Consider the following 19,911-nt stretch of genomic DNA (forward strand, 5'->3'; position numbering starts at 1 on the left):
CAACCACATTTTTAAATTATTTAATCAGACCTAAGATCTGCCAAAACCTAAGACATGATTTTAACCCAAAATTGGCTTAAAATGCAAAACTTCAAACAAGATGGCCACAATTTACTGCATTAAATGTGCATTGCGATCAGGCCATGTGACGATGATGTAGCATACTATTGTTTAAAACGTTCATTGTGAATTATTAATATATTAATATTAATTATGAATGCCTGTTTTACTTGGTATGTTTATTTAGGCAGTATATTTTATTTATCTTCGGTAAGCTTTTTAATAATTCCAAACGCAGGCATGGTCATTCTAAGCGAGCAATGACATCCCTCTACATGCAGAGGGCGCTGCAAGACTTTTTCAAATAATCTAATGCTGCCTTTATCGAAGACATTCCCATTGTCTCAATTTAGATTTTAAATATTAAAGTTTAGGATTCATAGGCTGAGGATGTAAGAGGATTTATCCATAATCAACTCTGCATTACAGTTTTATCAGTGTTACTATAGCTCGGACCCTGATAAAAGTATTTGTTAAACCATAATCAGAACGTGAAATGGAAAAGGAGCTTGTCTTGTCATTGGTTGCATCTGTTTTTTGTTGTTGTTTTTTTTTTTTGTTCTATGAGGCCTTACTATACCTACATATGCAATGGAAAAACTGAATGGAAAAAGGCCCGCTGTTTATTTCTTGGGGGAATTGGATTAGATGATTGTTAACATATTGGGTCAGTTGACTGCCTACAGATGGTGTACGAAAGCCCACAAAATGCATCCACTCATATAGAAACTTATTTTATAAGGGTTATTCCAAACAATGCTGCTTTTGCAAATCCTTCTGTACCTGAAATATAAACATAAACATTATTTCCCAGTTTTACTTCTTGTACAATAAAGAACCACAACCCCAAAAAGGTTTCCAGAGTGTTCTTCAAAGATTGATTTAAGCAACAAAAAATATGAATAGGTTTCTGGGAAAATAACAACACTTTGTTTAAAAGTAAAGAGTTTATTTACTTTTAAGTCATGAGAAAGATGAGAACGGGACAATCGCACATGAAAAATATATGATATGCACAAAAATACAGTGCAAACAAAAAACATTCAATATTAAAATGCACATAAAAGTGAGCTGGCAATAACAACATGTGATATTCAACATATATCAGTTAAAAGACAGAATAAAGAATTACATATACTGTATATAGACATGTGACTGATACAGGATGAAACAAATATTTGAGAAATATAGTCCTAAGCAGCAGTGCAAGTGATTCACATCTTTTATGAGTCTGTAATTCCATCCTCTGATATTTGAAGCAGCAAATACTAATTACAAACACAAGCATTGACCTCTATAGCCTTAATTTGTTTTCAGCTGCAGACCGACATTATAAAAAATATATTTCATGCATGAAAATGTCTGGCAGATAAAATATTAAGATAGAAGATTTTTAAAATCAAGTGATAAAATATTTATGTGAAATTGATGTATAAATGCTAGATCTCTAATGCATTGTGGTTTTAAAAATCAACCAACATCATGTAAACCTGTAAATATTGATTCAGTAGTTGAAATGGATATGGCTTAAGGCTTTTATACATTAAAAGTCAGCGATAATTAAAGGTTTGAGAAAGCGAGGAAAAACTGGTTTAGGCACAATAAGCAATGCTGTCATCTGATACTATTCAAATATCGCTTTAGACGGTTTGTTTTCCATTTGGCGACCAAGCAGGTTAGTTACACATGCTTGAAACACAAGCACATGCAGTCATGTGACCGGGAGTTCCATAAACTATAAACCCCCCAAAAAACATAAAAAAAAACACACACTGCAATAATCAATGTCTAAAAGATCAGCCAGCTCTGGCCTGTACCACTGTTCTAACCTTGTAACAACCAGAGAAATTGTAAGCAATTTTAATTTCAATTTGCAAAGGATATTGAAAGTCCAAATTTTTGGTACAAAAAAACACAAAAAAAGCATTTTGTTTTTGTTCAGGGCCATAAATTATTTGAAATCAGTTGATTATTTAATGAATATTTAATGAGTTTTATTTTCTTTAGCTGTATCAAGATTTCCTTCAGATAGAGGTTTTTACTAAGAACATCTACAGATCATAGTCACATGATTACCATTTGATTAGTGACCTCAAAACTGAAATATTTCTTCTTCTTTTCATGTGATACTTTTTCTTAGGTTGCTAAAATGTTCAGGATTTTAAGGGTGCACTAAGTGACTTCTGAGAAACGCTACTGAAAGTGGATCGGACTGAGCGCCACAACTTATAGCCAATCAGCAGTAGGGGGCGTGTCCACTCATGATGGGAGAGGAGAGAAAGAAGAGCCATTTGAAGAAAGACTGTAGAAAGAGAGATGGCTGAGAGATATTACAAAAGAGACAAGGTCAGAGGGATATCACTGGGAAAAAAAGGATCATGATTAAGCAAGAGCTTTAAGACCCAAATTATTTTAGAAAAGCTTTCCAGTGCCTGAAAATGGACGCAGAGGTTGCGTTGTTTCTGCTCCAAACATGAGTAACATTTGGTATGTTTCACGGAACCAAGATATGCTGTTGTTGTAACAGTTTTGAGTGTCATTGTTTGTCTGGAGCTGGTGTGCTGCTGTCGACTAACAATGAACTCTTGCTTGTATATACTCTTGTGCAATATAATTATGTTCAGTTTTTGCTCTTCCTTTTCATTCGTTCATCATCTTCGCTTTATTTTTCAAGAAGGATTATTTTGCTTTGAATCAGCTATGCTAAAGAAACATCCACTTTTGCATTGTGTGTTCGTGCATTTTGGGGTTGGGGCAATGAAGCCCGGGGTGTGTTTGTTTGCGTTTCTCAGAAATCGCTTACTGCACCTTTTAATAGCAGATTTCAATGTGGTCTCAGGCTTCTCGATCCCGCTGTCCATTTTACTCACATGAGTGGATATTATGTAACGCCAGTCTGTTAATTTCTGCATGGATGCATGTGTTTGTGTGCATGTGTGTGTGGCTGGCTTTATGTGGCTCAGTGCTTCAGGAAGGACTGCATCATGTCAATGGGCAGAGGGAAAATGATGGTGGAGTTCTTCTCGGCTGCGATGGTGTTGAGGGTCTGAAGGTAGCGCAGCTGCAAAGCTGAGGGAGACTCTGCGATCACCAGAGATGCCTCCTTCAGTGCCCGTGACGCATTCATCTCTCCCTCTGCGGCTATCACCTACAGACAGAAAAAGAGGTGTGAGAGAAAAAACATGTGCATCTTGATTTTTGCAAACCACATATACCGCACCAAAATTCCACCCCTTAAACCAGTTTCAAATTGACACCCACTCTTTGCTCTTTATGGCATTGCTCTTTTAATCAGCTCAACTGGTTTTGCTTTATGACCCAGATTGTTCATTGGACATCAAGTGATGACCTGATACAGCACCCAAATTATTTAGCAAAAAAATAGGAATCTTAATATCAATACATTATTAATTTGATCACAAAATGTATAGGTCGAACACTATGTAAAAATTGTATTTACGATTATTAAAATGATAGTTTTTATATGCACAAATTTAGTAAATGATTCTAAATGTCTCTTAATGGTTTCACAAAATAATTTGTGATCAGTACAAACAATGCTTATGTTGCAATGCAAGCAAACCTGTATTTAATATATACTGGGTCGTGTTGATCTTTGTCTTGCATAATTTTTGAGGATAACGTCATGCCACGCAACCAGTCCACACTGGCATCTGGCTAATATTTCTGTCTAAATATATTTCTACTAAGTGACAGATGAATTTGTGCCAAAATAGGGTGAGTTGAGAACCACTGCTATACATTACTTCTTATAAAAGTCAAGTCAAGTCAAGTCATCTTCATTTATATAGCGCTTTTAACTATGTAGATTGTTCCAAAGCGGCTTTACAGAGATACAAGGATAGTTTAAAGTAACAGAGATTGTTTTGGCTTTATAGCAGTTCTTGAATAAAGTTATTTTTCAGCTAAAGTTAAAAGTGTCTGCTATATATCTCCATGCAGAGAGGAACTGTTTACTAACCAGGACAGTGGTTTGCCACTTCTAGCTGTGTGGTTGGTGTAGGTAGGGAAACACATTTGTATCTGAACTAAGCACTGAAGAGTAATTGTGCACCAAAAATAAACTCATTAACTTCCTTTCCCATGTTCTTCTGAGAGCATGTGTACATTTTTAAGCGGAGCAACTTCTATTGCACACAGAAGAGAAGAGGTTAACCGAGCATACAGCTGGAAATGCCAAAATACAGACTCTCACATAAATCAACAGATACATTCGTGGAAACAGGAAAGGAGTTGTCATTTCCGGATTTCTATGAGACTATTGCGGTAGTCTAGAACATTTACATTCAGCTCCCACACAGTACAAAAATAATTTGGTCTATAGTATGTACATGCATGTACATGAAAGGACGATTAATATGTGTTTGCCAGCAAAATCCATCCGTTATCCTAGAGTATCTTTTGTGTGTAGTGTTATGTCCAGAGCCGTAAGGGATTGTTGTTGTGCCCAGTAATTGCCACCTGACTTTAATAATCAATGGCCTGTTGTGATTGGATGGAGAGTATTTAAACTGCAACCATCATCAGAGCTGTGTTGGTGGCGGCTTGACTGTGTGCAACCCCAGACTTGATGTTGTGTTAAAGCAAGTAGTTGGTGGCTCTGTGTATCCTTACTTCAATAAGTTCAACACAAATGAGGAAGAGTTTCTTTCCTTTGTGAAATGTGGTTATTTGGGTTATTGATGTGAATGTCTATTGTAGGGCTTGAGATGGGGTGGTTTCATGCTGTTGCAGACTCATTCACCACCATCCATTTTGCTGTTGCGTTCTTCCCCTAGAGCCTCGACCAATTAGGTAATCGTAACAGTGCAATGAGGAAAATGGTACATCAGACTTTTAGTGATCTGCTATATATTAAATTTTTACAAGTCTTTCTAAGACTACAAAGGCCGTTTCTCAATATGCGTTCTTGTGGACTTGTGAAACGTCATCAGTCGCTGCCCAAGTACTGTCCCAATACACAAGTTTGCATTTTGGCAAGAACGGTTAAAAATCCCGGAAGTGTTCTTGACACGGCCATTTTACCGAGGATGCATCGGTTGGTAACTTGTGTGAACTTGACGGCAGAAATATCCCAGCATTCATTTCGGCATTCGAGGAAGGAGAGGCAGGTCAATACATTAAGTCGTTTTTCTACAATTTCGTACGCTATTTCATCACTAAATTCACTTCTGAGAACATTTGATGCGAGAAATCAACTCTGTAGATTTCAAATATTGGCATTTTTACGAAAATTTATGGCGACTCGAAAATGTGCTCAAATGTTTTCGGAAGTGAGAATCTCCATAAGCGTTGCTTTATTGTTATGAATATACATTACATTAAAGTGTACAGTTGTAGAGTAATCCTTTGAGCTGAGGGTAGGCTTGGGCGATAAAGCCTGGCTGTTATCGTCAATAATTCTCGTTATGTTTGGGTACTGCAGACGGCGTCTGTGCGGGGGTATTATTGCGCAATACCAGCAAGAACACATCGTCTCAAACTGTCAGAAGCGTTCTGTGTGCTCGTCACCTTGTGAGTTCATTCTTCCAAGAACAACTAGCAAGAGCGTTCTCCCCAAGAACACAAGTCCGTTCTTTGCATTCTTGGTTTTGAGAAACACCCAAACAGTATTTTCAAAAAGTATTTCTTTAGACAGTTCAACCACATATTTGTAATGGATGGATGAATGGCACTGCATTTGATAATACCAATTTTCCTCCTGAAGTCTACTTATAATGTGAAGCAAGGCATTAAAAACAGTCCTGATTTGGTTTAATATAAACATTTCCATCCTCTTTCTGACCTGCATATCAAAAGCATGTTACCTTAGCTCTGGCCTCTCTGGATGCTTCAGCTTCGGCAGCCATGGCCCTCTGGAGCTGCTGGGGCAGTTTCACATCCTTAATCTCCACACGTTCCACTTTAATACCCCAGTCATCTGTGGCATCATCTAGCGTGGACTGAGGAAAAAACAAAGTCAAGTCTAAACACTTCTTCTCAGAGATTCCTTAAAGCTTCATGCTTCTCAGGATTTTGAGCGCTGTGCCAAGCTGTGCCTGCAATTAAGAATATTCACCATATTTTTTTAAAAGGATGTCAGATGAAATGAGCAAACATCGGGCCACGTGCAAACTGAGGAAGGCGCTAGCAGTGAAGTCGAGCTAGATATGTCAGCATCTCAGCTGAGCTACAACGACTGCACTGCCTGAAGACATGCAATGTCTAGTTGAGTCAGGTCTAGCTGAAACCAATTCAATGCGAGTTTAAAGGGTTAGTTCACTCAAAAATGAAACTTCTGTCATCATTTACTCACACTCATGTCATTCCAAACCCGTAAGACTTTAGTTCATCTTCGGAACATAAACGAAGAACTTTTTTTGATGAAATCTGAGAGCTTTCTGTCCCTCCATAGATGGCAGTGCAACGACCACTTTGACGCTTCAAAAAGTTCATAAAGAGATCGTAAAACGTAAAAAGTCCAAATTTTCTGAAGAGACACGATCACTATACGCTGAACAGATTTAATTTAGGCTTTTATTCACATATTAACATTCATCAACTCACACATCAGTTATGGTAAATGGAAGCTCAAGCATGTTCGCTTGGTGTGCAAGAACCAATGAGGTTCATTCTCGTGTTACGCAGCACGTTTGTGCTAGAACCAATGAGGTTCATTCTCATGTTACGCAGCACGTTTGAGCTTCAGCAAGAACCAATGAGGTTCATTCTCGTGTGTTACGCAGCACGTTTGAGCTTCAGCAAGAACCAATGAGGTTCATTCTCGTGTTAGGCAGCACGTTTGAGCTTCATCAAGAACCAATGAGGTTCATTGTTGTGTTACGCAGCACGTTTGAGCTTCAGCGAGAACCAATGAGGTTCATTCTCGTGTTAGGCAGCACGTTTGAGCTTCAGCAAGAACCAATGAGGTTCATTCTTGTGTTACGCAGCACGTTTGAGCTTCAGCGAGAACCAATGAGGTTCATTCTCGTGTGTTACGCAGCACGTTTGAGCTTCAGCAAGAACCAATGAGGTTCATTCTCGTGTTAGGCAGCACGTTTGAGCTTCATCAAGAACCAATGAGGTTCATTGTTGTGTTACGCAGCACGTTTGAGCTTCAGCAAGAACCAATGAGGTTCATTCTCGTGTGTTACGCAGCACGTTTGAGCTTCAGCAAGAACCAATGAGGTTCATTCTCGTGTTAGGCAGCACGTTTGAGCTTCATCAAGAACCAATGAGGTTCATTCTTGTGTTACGCAGCACGTTTGAGCTTCAGCAAGAACCAATGAGGTTCATTCTCGTGTGTTACGCAGCACGTTTGAGCTTCAGCAAGAACCAATGAGGTTCATTCTCGTGTTAGGCAGCACGTTTGAGCTTCATCAAGAACCAATGAGGTTCATTGTTGTGTTACGCAGCACGTTTGAGCTTCAGCGAGAACCAATGAGGTTCATTCTCGTGTTAGGCAGCACGTTTGAGCTTCAGCAAGAACCAATGAGGTTCATTCTTGTGTTACGCAGCACGTTTGAGCTTCAGCGAGAACCAATGAGGTTCATTCTCGTGTTAGGCAGCACGTTTGAGCTTCAGCAAGAACCAATGAGGTTCATTCTTGTGTTACGCAGCACGTTTGAGCTTCAGCAAGAACCAATGAGGTTCATTCTCGTGTTACGCAGCACGTTTGAGCCTCCGTAAGAGGTTTGTTCTCGAGCGTCAAGAAGGTTGAGCTTCTGTTAATGTTCACTGATCAATGTTTATATGTGAATAAAAAGCATAAATTCAATTTGTTCATCATAAAGCAATCGTGTCAATTAAAAAAAATTTGACTAAACCTCTAAATTTATATGGATTAGTTTTACGATCTTTTTATGAACTTTTTGAAGTGTCAAAGTGGTAGTTGTGTAGCTGTGGATGGAGGGACAGAAATCGCTCAGATTTAATTAAAAATATCTTCATTTGTGTTCCAAAGATGAACTAAAGTCTTACGGGTTTGGAACAATATGAGGGTGAGTAATTGATGACAGAATTTTCATTTTTGTGTGAACTAACCCTTTAAGCTTCCATTTTCATTTTGGGTGATCTATTCCTATAAAAAAATATAACTAAAAAATGTTTGTATGTGTTTAGTGTGATACCTGCATACTATGGGCGATTTCTTCACGGTCAGACAGGATCTCTGCCAGGTTCTTTGTACCCAGCACATTCCTCAGGGTGGTCTGTGCCAACAGACGAGTGGCTGCATCAGCATTGGTGATGTTGGCCACTGCCAGTGTTGCGTTTTGAACACGGTAGTAGACAACACCATCTACACTCACTGTCACAGAGTCCTTTGTCAGAACCTATGAGGAAGCACACAGGGTGATATTCAACAGAGTGATATTCAGCAGAACACAAGAAAAACAACTACACTAAAATCTATATTAAATACAAATATCAATAAAACTATGCAAAGCTATACTACTAGTTAAAAGTTTGGGATAATGTAAGATGTTTTTGAAAGATGTCTCTTAAGGCTGCATTTCAAAATAATATTGTGAAATAATATTACAATTTAAAAGTTGAATATATTTTAAAATGTAATTTATTCCTGTGATGCAAAGCTGAATTTTTAGCATCATTACTCCAAACTTCAGTATCACATGATCCTTCAAAAATTATTCTAATATGCTGATCTGTTGCTCAAGAAACATTTCTTAGTATTATCAATGTTGAAAACATTTGTGCTGTTTAATATTTTTCTGGAAACTGTGATATACTACCAAAAGTTTGGGGTAAGTAAGATAAAAAAATAAAATAAATAAAAAAGAAAGAAAGAAAGAAAGAAAGAAAGAAAGAAAGAAAGAAAGAAAGAAAGAAAGAAAGAAAGAAAGAAAGAAAGAAAGAAAGAAAGAAAGAAAGAAAGAAAAGAAATGAATACTTTCATTTTCATAAATGCAGTTTCGAACTTTCTATTCATCAGCAAATCCTGAAAAAAAATGTACAACAGTATAAAAAAAATATATTATGAAGCAAAATTTCAGCTTTGCCGTCACAGGAATAAATTACATTTTAAAATATATTAAAATATAAATAATTTCTTTTAAATTGTAAAAATATTTCACAACATCACAGTTTTAAATAACATAAATGCAGCCTTGGTGAGCACAAGAGACTTCTTTTAAAAACATTTTAAAAAAAATCATAATTATTATTTATAACTTTTGACTGGTAGTGTATATGACGAATGTCTTTAAAAGATTTAAATATTTGTCATTTAAATATATAATTTCTGCACCACAAATTGCAGAACCAGCTCCCTGTAAACTCCAACCACCTATCTGCACTTTTTGGGATGTCAAACTACGAATGGCTTGCTCATAGTACCTGCACATTAAACTGTGTAGCAAAAGCATTAACATCTTAACAAAAATTACACACTTCTACTTCCAATTGATGCTTTGCATGGGTTAAAACAAAGGCTGAAGTTAAAGATTAGTGTTTGTGTTTGTGCATGTGATCTCACCTCCTGAGGGGGGATATCAAAAGTGATGGTGCGCATATCCACATTGATAAAGCTGTCTGTGCACGGCAATATGAAGAAAAGACCTGTGTGAGACAACACACAAAAACAGCAAAATATTTGAGGAACATAACAGCAGCAGACACAAATAATAATCAGTAACTCCTAGTAACACAGACCTGATCTTCAATAAGTGCACAACTGGCAATCTACCAAATACCACTCTCCCCGCCAACTGGACTCAGCTGACAGCCTTCACGTGTTTAATGAATGATCGCACTAGCATCTGCTTGAATTATTTACAGTAAAGAAAGAACAGTAACAACAGTTTATAGGATTAGATTTAACTACTAGAACATAGAACATACTACGATACTACGTATATAGATATATATATATATATATATAATGCTTAACACATTTTTTAGACCACCACCCAGTGTAAGGTTTGTGCTACAGCTTCCCTAAACTAACAGTATTGGTGATTACCAAAATATTTTTTTATGTTTCTGTAATGGTTATTAATCAAGCAGTATGTGTAAGCTTTTTAGTCACAGTTGGCCAAGTCAAAGTCCAGACTTGAATCCTATTGAACAAATTTGGGATTTAGTGCGTTCAAAGATAGATAGCACAAAAGTTTCATCAAAAGCAAGTCTTTGGGAACAACTAGAAACTATTTGGAAGTCAATAACAACAGAGACTGTGGAATGCAGCGAGAATGCATTCATCATTCGAATATGCTGTAATGTATGAATTTCTTTAAAAAATCTTACGTGTGTGTGTGCTACTTGTAACTTTGAGTAGCTGCCATGTGATTGGCTGATTAGATATTTGCGTTAACGTGCAGTATGTACAATTATTTTAAAAACTTAAAAGAAAAATGCTGAGTATAAAATCAAAAGGCTATGAAGAAAACCAGAACAATAAGAACAGTTTGGCAGTATGTGACGAGGAAGACAAGCAAGCAGGTCTGCGTGTGTGGTATGTGTGTTTGTGTTGGTGCTTTAGTAATACTTAATGCACTTCATTTGTCATCCCTGTAGTTTATAATCTAAAATAGATTCTTAGATTTAGATTTTCAAAGAGTCATCAGGATTTGTTAGTCTTCTCAGAGGTTTGTATAACCTACTGTGTAAAATTCTGCTCACATTCCACCCTAAATACAGCCATGGAGGAGGAGCCACTGCAGATTGTTTACAGACCCCAGCCAGCAGCCTCAAAGAGAACCAAGAAATCAAGCTTACTTTTCAGGCCTAAACTATAGTATAAATGACATTTAGCCATAAAGAAGGAATTTATTGCCCAAAAAAGAACTACTGAAAAGGTCATGATAAAGAAGGTTGAATTCACAATGAAAAGCCTTGGGCATAAGAGGGGTAAAGTATGTGGACTAACTCTAATAATAGACACTACCCTCATAAGTTCATTCCTGGAGGGAAAGCCCTGCGGATTCATATTCCAAAACACAGCACGGACAAATATATTCCAGAGACACCAACAACAATCACAGCCATAGTGTCATTAACGCTAACTTAACAAAGAGATTTAAATATCCTAAAGGAAATATCAGTGTTTGCTAAAGCAGTTAAAGAATAGTTTTGCGCAAATTAAATGTTGCATCAGAACTTTTTTTCCTGTTGCCTGTGCACAGGATTTAACATTCTACCGCCTTTTTTACATTTAAGACCATTCACAATTCAATATGCAAATAAGCACATGAAAGAAGACCAATTGCAACCGCAGTATGCAAGTATTTCAATTATGTCATCATTGTTGGTTTACACAAAGAATGGAAACGTTCCATCTATGTAAGTAAAAGGGATAGGGGCTAGGTCACTCAAGAATTTAAATTCTTTTGTGGGGCACCATTGACTTCCATAGTATTTTGGTTCCATACTACGGAAGTCAATGGGGCCCATCCACTGTTTGGTTACAAACATTCTTCAAAATACCCTCCTTTGTAGTTCAGCAGATCAAACTAATTTATACAGGTTTGGAACAACTTGAGGGTGAGTAAATTATGACAGAATTTTCATTTTTGTGTAAACTATCCCTTTAATGGGACATTTTCCAATTTGAACCTGCAATTTCTTGGGTACGGTCACATTAGCGAAATTTCGGCAAGATTTCACATGCAAAAAAGGTCCAATGTCGCTTTTGAATAGTGCACTGTAGCAATGTGTGAAGCACAGCTCACACAGAATTCACTTTCAAAGCAGATTTCTGTTGGTAAACGTGGCGAATTTGCATGACCAATTTGAACAAGATTAAAATCTGCGTGGGGAACTTATTCACCTTCTCATGAAAGTCCTGACCGCATGGATTCCTACTGAAATGACTAGATTTTGCACACCAAAATTTCGCAGAGCAAGGGTAAATGTGGGCGCAGCATAAGGCTGAATTTATCTCCAAAAGAAAGTTTGGGTTGAGTCCATCTGTCAAATGGTCTGAGCTGAATGAATTTGCTGAAATTTTTAAGCAGAAGAAGAAGGTAAAGAAAAGAAAAAGGAAAAGTAGAGGATGAAGAAGAAAATAATGGTTGAGGATTATCAATACAGTGCTGTCTTGCAAGTACTTTAGCTTAAGTTACCAAACATTGAGATATATCCAGTCGCCAAGATCAACCTCTATGAAAATCCTATAATCAGTGGTGACCACAGTGCTGTGTAGATCCTGATCCTGATTTCTTTTATGTGACATCATGGCAGCAGGGCCACAAACAAACCGGATGGTTATCAGATATCTGGTTAAGTGATTTTTATGATTTAGAAGGCAAGAGTGCAGTACAGAGCAGATTATGAGGTCTGACTAACCTGACATTACAACCTTAGATTTTTAGCACCTTTTCATATAGCTTTACTATTGAAGCAAGATCACTATGCAAGATAAGATCATTATGTGCCGCTGAAATAAAAGCTTGATTTAATACGTGATGCTACCCAGGAAATATGATCTTTTACAGAAATTTCTCAGAAATGTACACGTGTTTATTGGGTTAGATGCCTATTTCCTGAATATAATAATTTTTTTATTACATTTGCTCATGATTTAACAAGGTAAAATGATTTAATGTGCATTTTTGTCTATATACAGTACAGTATATCGTCCTCAACTGAATTATCCTGACACTGAAAAAGGAGGTGTTTATTCGGGTCAGCAGAAATGCAAAACAGATCACTTCTGTTTTTCTACAGCACAAGCGTGCTTTTGCCTTGTGACAAGCAGGGATTGTGGTGGACGGCCACAGCACAAATGCAAACAACATTTAACCACACACAACAATAACACAAGTAGTGTGATGATCACTGATTAAAGACACGATCATTATCACATGAAACACTTAAACCAGCAGCACTGATTAAATCAGAATGATCAAATGATATTGATTTTTTCCTTTACCTGGTCCTTTTGCTCCTCCTCGTAAAATGCGTCCAAGGCGAAAGATAATTGCCCTTTCATATTCCTTTACTATCTGTAGGAACAAGAAGTATTTTTATCTCATAAAAAGAAAACAGTTTAAAACAGTGGAAGGTAAAACATAATTTAGATGTTGCATGGCAACCTTTATCATGTTTTCGTCATCTCTCTTTTAAAGATAAAGATTATAAAGATAAGGCATGAAAAGGAATTGGACTACTTGGTGGGCCAGCTGTCAAAACCAAATATATTTACGAAATAAAATATTAGGGATCCCACACCTTTTGACTTTTCCAACTGTTCATGATTTCCAAATATAAATTGTGAAATCAGTCAATAGAGATTGCACTGATGAAGGGAAATTTCTAGCTAATGAATCATTTGTTGAGTTGTGCTAGTGAATAACTAGAATTTTTTTTTAAGGGATGCACAACTGATAGATATTATATTAGCTGATAGTAGATTTCTTGGAATTTCTTGGAAATATCATTTGATATTTGAAATATCGGATATATATCAGTCAATACAATTTAACAAAACAATTTTAATACAGATACAGAAAAGGCTGTGGTTTCTGGTGGGCCATCCCTGCTTGGGATTGAACGCACTTGACAACAAGCCGTATGACATCACACTAATTAGAGGACCACCGCTAAGTACCTTAATGCACATCCATATGGAAAGAGGCAGGGTCAGCAACGTGAGCAGAATGGAGAAAAGCACCAGGATCCATCCACACAAGCCAATGTCACTGTCTGTGTTCTCCAAGGCTGAAAGGCAAAACAAGCATGCCTATGCATAAACTTGCATTATTTTACTATACTATAAAAAGAGATAAAAGGTCACACACAATTGCGCCTTATCCTAACATAGCTCAGAAAACTGATGGGTTACATGGGTTCAAACATGCAAAAACAATATTTTAGCTTCAAGCTGAAGTGCATGCATTAGAGTGGTAGTTTACAAATGTATCTATCAAGGGACTTCTGCAGCACATTACCAACATTAAGAACATCTTTATAGCCATTCTACCCACACTGTCAAACACATTGCAAATGAACGCTTCTCTACAGTTAAAAACAAAATTAACAAACAAAACTGCCATTGCTTTACTTCCAAATTTCACCTACCTGGAGTATCATCAATCGTGTGACACCATCGATCTATAGAGAAATGTAACTGTAAGGCTACTGTATATGTGGCCTAAGCTAAGGCTATTAGTCTACAAGCCCATTATGCCCTATAAGGGATAAGACGTGACTTTTAGCAGATGCAAATACATCCAGGGCAAATTACATTTACTGATGGGACAGTCAGAGCAAAGTAAGATTGAGTGCTAAGCATATGATTATTGAGCAGGACAGTGATCACAGTAATTGAAGAATGATTAAATCATCCCTTCTTTGTACTGACCTCACAATCTTTGCATTACACTCTAGATCTTTGACCACCAGCCACATTATCTCTAAGAGTGTATAATAAACTCTTGAACTGAATCTTAAACTCAATGCATTTTGACAGGATGTTCAACACAAATTATCTGAATAATTATAGACATTAAGAAGAAATGCAGATGCATTATTGTTTTATTACTACTTTTACTAACCACACCATACTATACTATACTATAATAACACACTAGGCTATAGCATACCATACTATACTGCATAAAACTATCACACCATACCATAGTATGCTACATTTTTCATTATTATACCTTCATTATTTTGAGAGATACATTCAGGGCCTGACAAAAATAAACAACAAAACATCAGGTCATTGTTGTGATGAATACAGAATTTCTTGGTGGAGTGCTACAGGACTATGACTATGGGGTATGATGAGCACCTGTTGTTGCCCAGTTTGGCACAGGGAAAAAAGAGAGGCACACCCATGGTGTACTACCAATAATAACAGACCTTGAAGAAAAAGAAGGGGAAGCATGGACGTACTACCAATGTTTATCTATTTTCTAATGCATTTTTTAAATATCTGTAAAGGCAACAGCATCTAGTATGGCCTTTTCGTTTTACGTGAACTGAATGCTGCGTATAACCAACGCACACAACGATGCAAACACGTGATATTAAATATAATAATAATTCAATAGTAGCCTACCTATTTGTCGATCCCTCCTTTCTTTCTCTCTCATTGCAGCTGTTTCCCTGCCATCTTCCATTGTAGGAGATATCTTTGAATTATTCAGGGTTGATATGGAGTAGATCTTCAAAACCCTTCCAGTAGGCGATCGCTTCTCAGTAGTGGTTTTCTCCACGGGACATGTCGGACTCTATGGTCGGACTCTACGTGCGCTTCAGCCCCCCTCTGAATGTAAGGGGTTGGGCTGAGTGGGGGTGGGCGGGCATTACTGTTGTCTGCGACCTAAAAACGGAAGTGTAGAATTATAAAGCCAGTTCGGTTCCGATGTCGTAAAAAATGCCATTCATTTTCTCCATGGGGAAATTGATTTTAAACGATAAATTATAAACCTTTTAAGACAGACCTTTAAAAGTTTTTAATCTATGATGTATGATTTTGTTGTAACTATGATTTTTTGTAAATATATTAATCGTGTTGGAATTCCTAGTAAAAAACAAAACAAAAACTACATAACCCATAAGTCTGCAGTTAAATCTCCACCAATCAGAGAATCGAAACAATGAACTCGCGCCAACAGAAATCTTTATCGTCCTCGCTCCCACTCCATGGCTTGAAGCCCTGGGAAATGATGTGAAGTACTTAGCCTACATGTTTGTTTGTGTATATATGCATATTTTTTGCAGTAAACGTAAAATATATTGTTTCTATATAGGCTACATAACATAATCAACTGATTTATATGTATCCATCATTTGTAAACATCAATCCATCGACCAATCACAGTCATTTGTGATTATTGGGGTAAGGCAGATTTGAGTTGAATGTAGGGATGGATTTCCTTTTGAAAACCAGGCTCAACGCGTTGGAAGTGATGTTTAGGCTATTAAATAATTTTCTCTGGTGGTAACGGAAAAAAAGAACGTCATGACTTTCTGAGCCCCTTTGCGCCCCCTGGAGGATGATAGCATTGGCAAATGGCAACTTTTATAAGTAAGCAATATTTGCCTCCCAGTGGGAAAGAAACTGACTCAACCTGAAACAAAAATTTCTATTGAGTGTAAATAGTAGTGTTGAGTGTTGTAGAGTGATGTGCATACTAGGCTACTCTTATTCGTCATTTGTTATTCCCATTCATTCGAGAAGAAGCAATTCGGTAGACGATAACAGATGAGCTGCAAAGTTAAGTGCAAAAATAGCTAGTACAGATATGTATACAGTATGTGTAATAGGGCAATAATACAACGGTAGAGAGGAGATTAAGTAGGTGTGTTAAAGGAATAGTTCACGTAAAAAAAGCTCTCATTTACTCAGTCATAATGTTGCAATATGAACCAATGTCATACTGATAGAGCTATGTGAAGTGTGACATGGGCTCTTTAAGTTTTCTTGAAGATAAGCTTTTCATTTGGGTGTTTAGGAAAACAATGTTTTAATCCTTAAAAAAAGCATGAAAAGCAACTTGAAGGAGTTATACAGGCCAATTTTTGCTACGGCACAATCGTTAGAAAAATCGAATATTAGCCTACTAATAAAATAAAATAAAAAATTACACAGTTAAAAAAATAATTTTATACAAACATAAATTAACAATTTCACTTCATAATCATATTTAAAGAATTCATTTCATTATTATTATTTTTTTTAATATAGCTTTTTTGCATTTTGCTTCAGCGTTCATCTGTTTGTTGAAAAAAGGTTTCTTCTGCTCACCAAGACTGCATTTATTCGATCAAAAATACAGCAATATTGTGAAATATTACTAAAATTTTCTGTTTTCATATTCATATGTGATGGCAAAGCTGAAGTTCCGGCAGCCATTACTCCAGTCTTCACTGCCACATGATTGATATTGATTAATCAATATCTCATATTATCATTTCATGGCACGCATGGGTCCCTGTGCATACAAAGTACCATAATAACCTTCAATATATTATTTAACATTTCATTGTTCCACTATTGGGACCAAATTTGATAAATATGAAAACATGACCAAAGCATAAAGATTTGCCCTGAGATATAAACTCATTTGTATGGGCATTATTTTTATTAAAAATCTTTCATTTGATTCTACATTTTATATAGAGAATCAATATCCCTGCATGTACATGTTTACCATGCTGCCATTTTCAAGATGAGCATTCCACACATGCTCTTTCTGTTTTGATGAAAAAACACTTCTGAAACACAAACGGGTGTTAATTTGCTCTCAAGTACATTGTGTGTTGTGCCAGTTAATAAATGTCCCTTTTAAAGACCACACTCGATATTAATGCAGGGCTTTGAGGAGATGAAGGAGTGTATGAATGAGTCACAGCGCTCATGTTCTCATGGTCAAAGTGACCGGAGCTTACAGTCATTCCTCTCACGCCCTTCGTTTTCTGGGCGTCAATCCAGACAGCCCCTCTCACCATTCCTGTCGATCCTAGAGGTGCGATTATCCTGAGAAAGTAAGGGAAACGGATGCGCTGCTCGCTGGAGTGGTCTGGGACTCCATGGCGGCTAATCCTCTTTTAATTAGGCTAAGGAGAGAGGATATGGGACCCCCTGGCTTAGTCACAGCACATTGACAAAGCACCAAGCTGGGAGAAGTGCACATCACTGACTGCTAGCAGCCTGTTAGGGCCTTACGCTGCTTTCTCATGTGTGAAAAAATGCTCTTCCCTCACCAACGGCTACCTCGGATTTGACCTTTTCCTTCAGAGCTAAAGATTTTCCTTGAGCTCCATGTAGCCACGGAGGATGAGTTACAAAACACGCCTGATGCATTACTGCTCTCGGTTTCTCACTTGAGCTCTCCTTTTCTCTTTCTTCCTCAGTAAATCGCACATTCTCTCATGCGATCCTCTCTGTTTTTGCCCACCTTAATGATTGCTGACAGAATCTCTCCAAGGTTCTGAGGTCTATAAAAGTGTGCGGATCAATTGTGGTGCATATAAAAAATATAAAAGCCTGCTGTTCACAGGCTTCTGAACACAGTTCGATGGAGACAACAGATCATGCCGAAGAACACTTTCTATAGATGTTACACCATTCACAGTGTTCCCAGAACAAAATGCCATGTTGTTTCTTAAGTACTTTGTTAATGTTTTTTTCTTTTCTTTTTCAGGAATCAGGAATATTGTTCAGGCCCATGATGGTGATGCACGCAAAGCCTGGTTGCATCATTCATGCGTTCTGCAACACTGAATAGGCCTATTCGCAATGGAAAAACAGGTAAACTTACATGAAAGAGAGCAAACAAGTATCTCAGTGCAATTGCGCTCTTAACACACAAGAGGGAGGTATTACTCCTCAAACAAATGAGACTTGTTTGGATTTTTTGGTCATTTGTAACTTGCATTTATGGCACTGTATAGGGTGTACAGATAAGTGATGTGCAATTATTGTGATTTCATAATTACTAAAATTGGCTCTCAATATAGCTATGTAACATTTCAATGTTCCCGTAAGTTTGATTGTAGTTAAACTAAAAGGAAAGTGCCATAAATAAACATACGCTAAGCAAAATGGCTCAGATGGGCCTAGGTAATGTTGGTTATATTAGATAAGGATGTTTGGGGTTGGTAAAAGTTATATGAAGTTTTTGATAGAAGTCTCTAATGCTCACCAAGGCACCAAGGCTGCACACAACTGCTTTATATTTTAATATTTTTTTAAATTGTAATTTATTCCTGTGATGCGAAGCTGAATTTTCAGCATCATTACTTCAGTCTTACTCCGTGTCGCATGATCCTTAAGAAATCATTCTAATATGCTGATTTTCTGCTCAAGAAACATTTATTATTATTATTATCATTATCAGTGTTGAAAGCAGTCGCGCTTCTTAATAATTTTGGGAAACCGTGATACTTTTTTTCTAGATTCTTTGATGAATAGAAAATTTGAAATTAATGCTTCTTGCTGTATGAAAGTATTCATTTCTTTCTTTGAAATCAAAATCTATCTAGGCTTATCTATCTATCTATCTATCTATCTATCTATCTATCTATCTATCTATCTATCTATCTATCTATCTATCATCTATCTATCTATCTATCTATCTATCTATCTATCTATCTATGTGTGTGTGTGTTTAATAATATAATATAATAATATCTACTATTATATCAATTCTATATATTTGAATATAGGATTTTATTTAATAAGTATTTTTAATACTTTAATACTTTTTAACAGTAACTAAGAAAAAATATGAAAAAGGAAAAACAGGGCAGCATTTATCATGGCAGTTTAAACAATGATTCAAGTTTATCCTTTTATTAATTTGCCTACTATTCCATTTGTTCTTTTTTCCTGAAAATTTTGCTCCGAAGTATGTACCTTATAGGTCAAGATAAATGCATCTTTTCTAGGTGTCATCTGATCTGAACTGCCCCACTCAAAATGTGTGCTGTCTGAATTTGGGCCCAACACATTGAAAAATATTGCACAAATCTAGAGTCTCTGTTGACACAGGTCAGATTTTTCTGTTTATAATTCCAGTTATCTGGCTGTGTGCATGGTGCTGGTTGAGGTTTTTTTCGAAGGCAGAGAGATCCGATTGTATCAGATCCCGCAGGTAGCACGGTAAAAAAACACAAAAAAAACACACACTCTACATCCTGACCTGTCTCTTCCAGTGAAATGAGTTCTCTGTCAGTTGCAGAAGATCTAGGGCCCACACAGCTGTTCTCCCTTGAGCTGGCGTAGATGAAACATAAAAGCAGAGCCTATATGAAAAATGCACAGAGCTGTAAAAGACAATACGCTCATCAGGCTCAATACCATGCTGCTGTTGAAAAAAAGAGAGGGAGAGAGAAAGGATAGAGAGAGAGAGAGAGAGGGACCCGGCTGCCCCG

The 19,911-nt window shown here is 36.9% G+C and overlaps 1 protein-coding gene across 2 annotated transcripts; it reads right to left on the bottom strand.

Annotated features, from left to right (window-relative positions):
• Window positions 1-988: 988 nt before the first annotated feature.
• stom (stomatin) lies at window positions 989-15,303 on the bottom strand. 2 transcript variants are annotated; one of them, XM_084386520.1, is made up of 8 exons: window positions 15,089-15,303; window positions 14,101-14,133; window positions 13,631-13,740; window positions 12,953-13,025; window positions 9,557-9,639; window positions 8,190-8,393; window positions 5,889-6,023; window positions 989-3,208 (listed from the first exon to the last, which is right to left on the bottom strand). In XM_084386520.1, the coding sequence occupies exons 1-8, from the start codon at window positions 15,147-15,149 to the stop codon at window positions 3,020-3,022; spliced, it is 888 nt and encodes a 295-aa protein (XP_084242646.1). In that variant the 5' UTR covers window positions 15,150-15,303; the 3' UTR covers window positions 989-3,019. The 2 variants fall into 2 exon arrangements, with proteins under 2 accessions (XP_084242646.1, XP_084242647.1); XM_084386521.1 differs by lacking the exon at window positions 14,101-14,133.
• Between the last annotated feature and the right edge of the window lie 4,608 nt (window positions 15,304-19,911).

This window comes from Rutilus rutilus (genome assembly GCF_951802725.1).
Source record: "Rutilus rutilus genome assembly, chromosome: 18".
In the NCBI taxonomy this organism is placed as follows: domain Eukaryota; kingdom Metazoa; phylum Chordata; class Actinopteri; order Cypriniformes; family Leuciscidae; genus Rutilus; species Rutilus rutilus.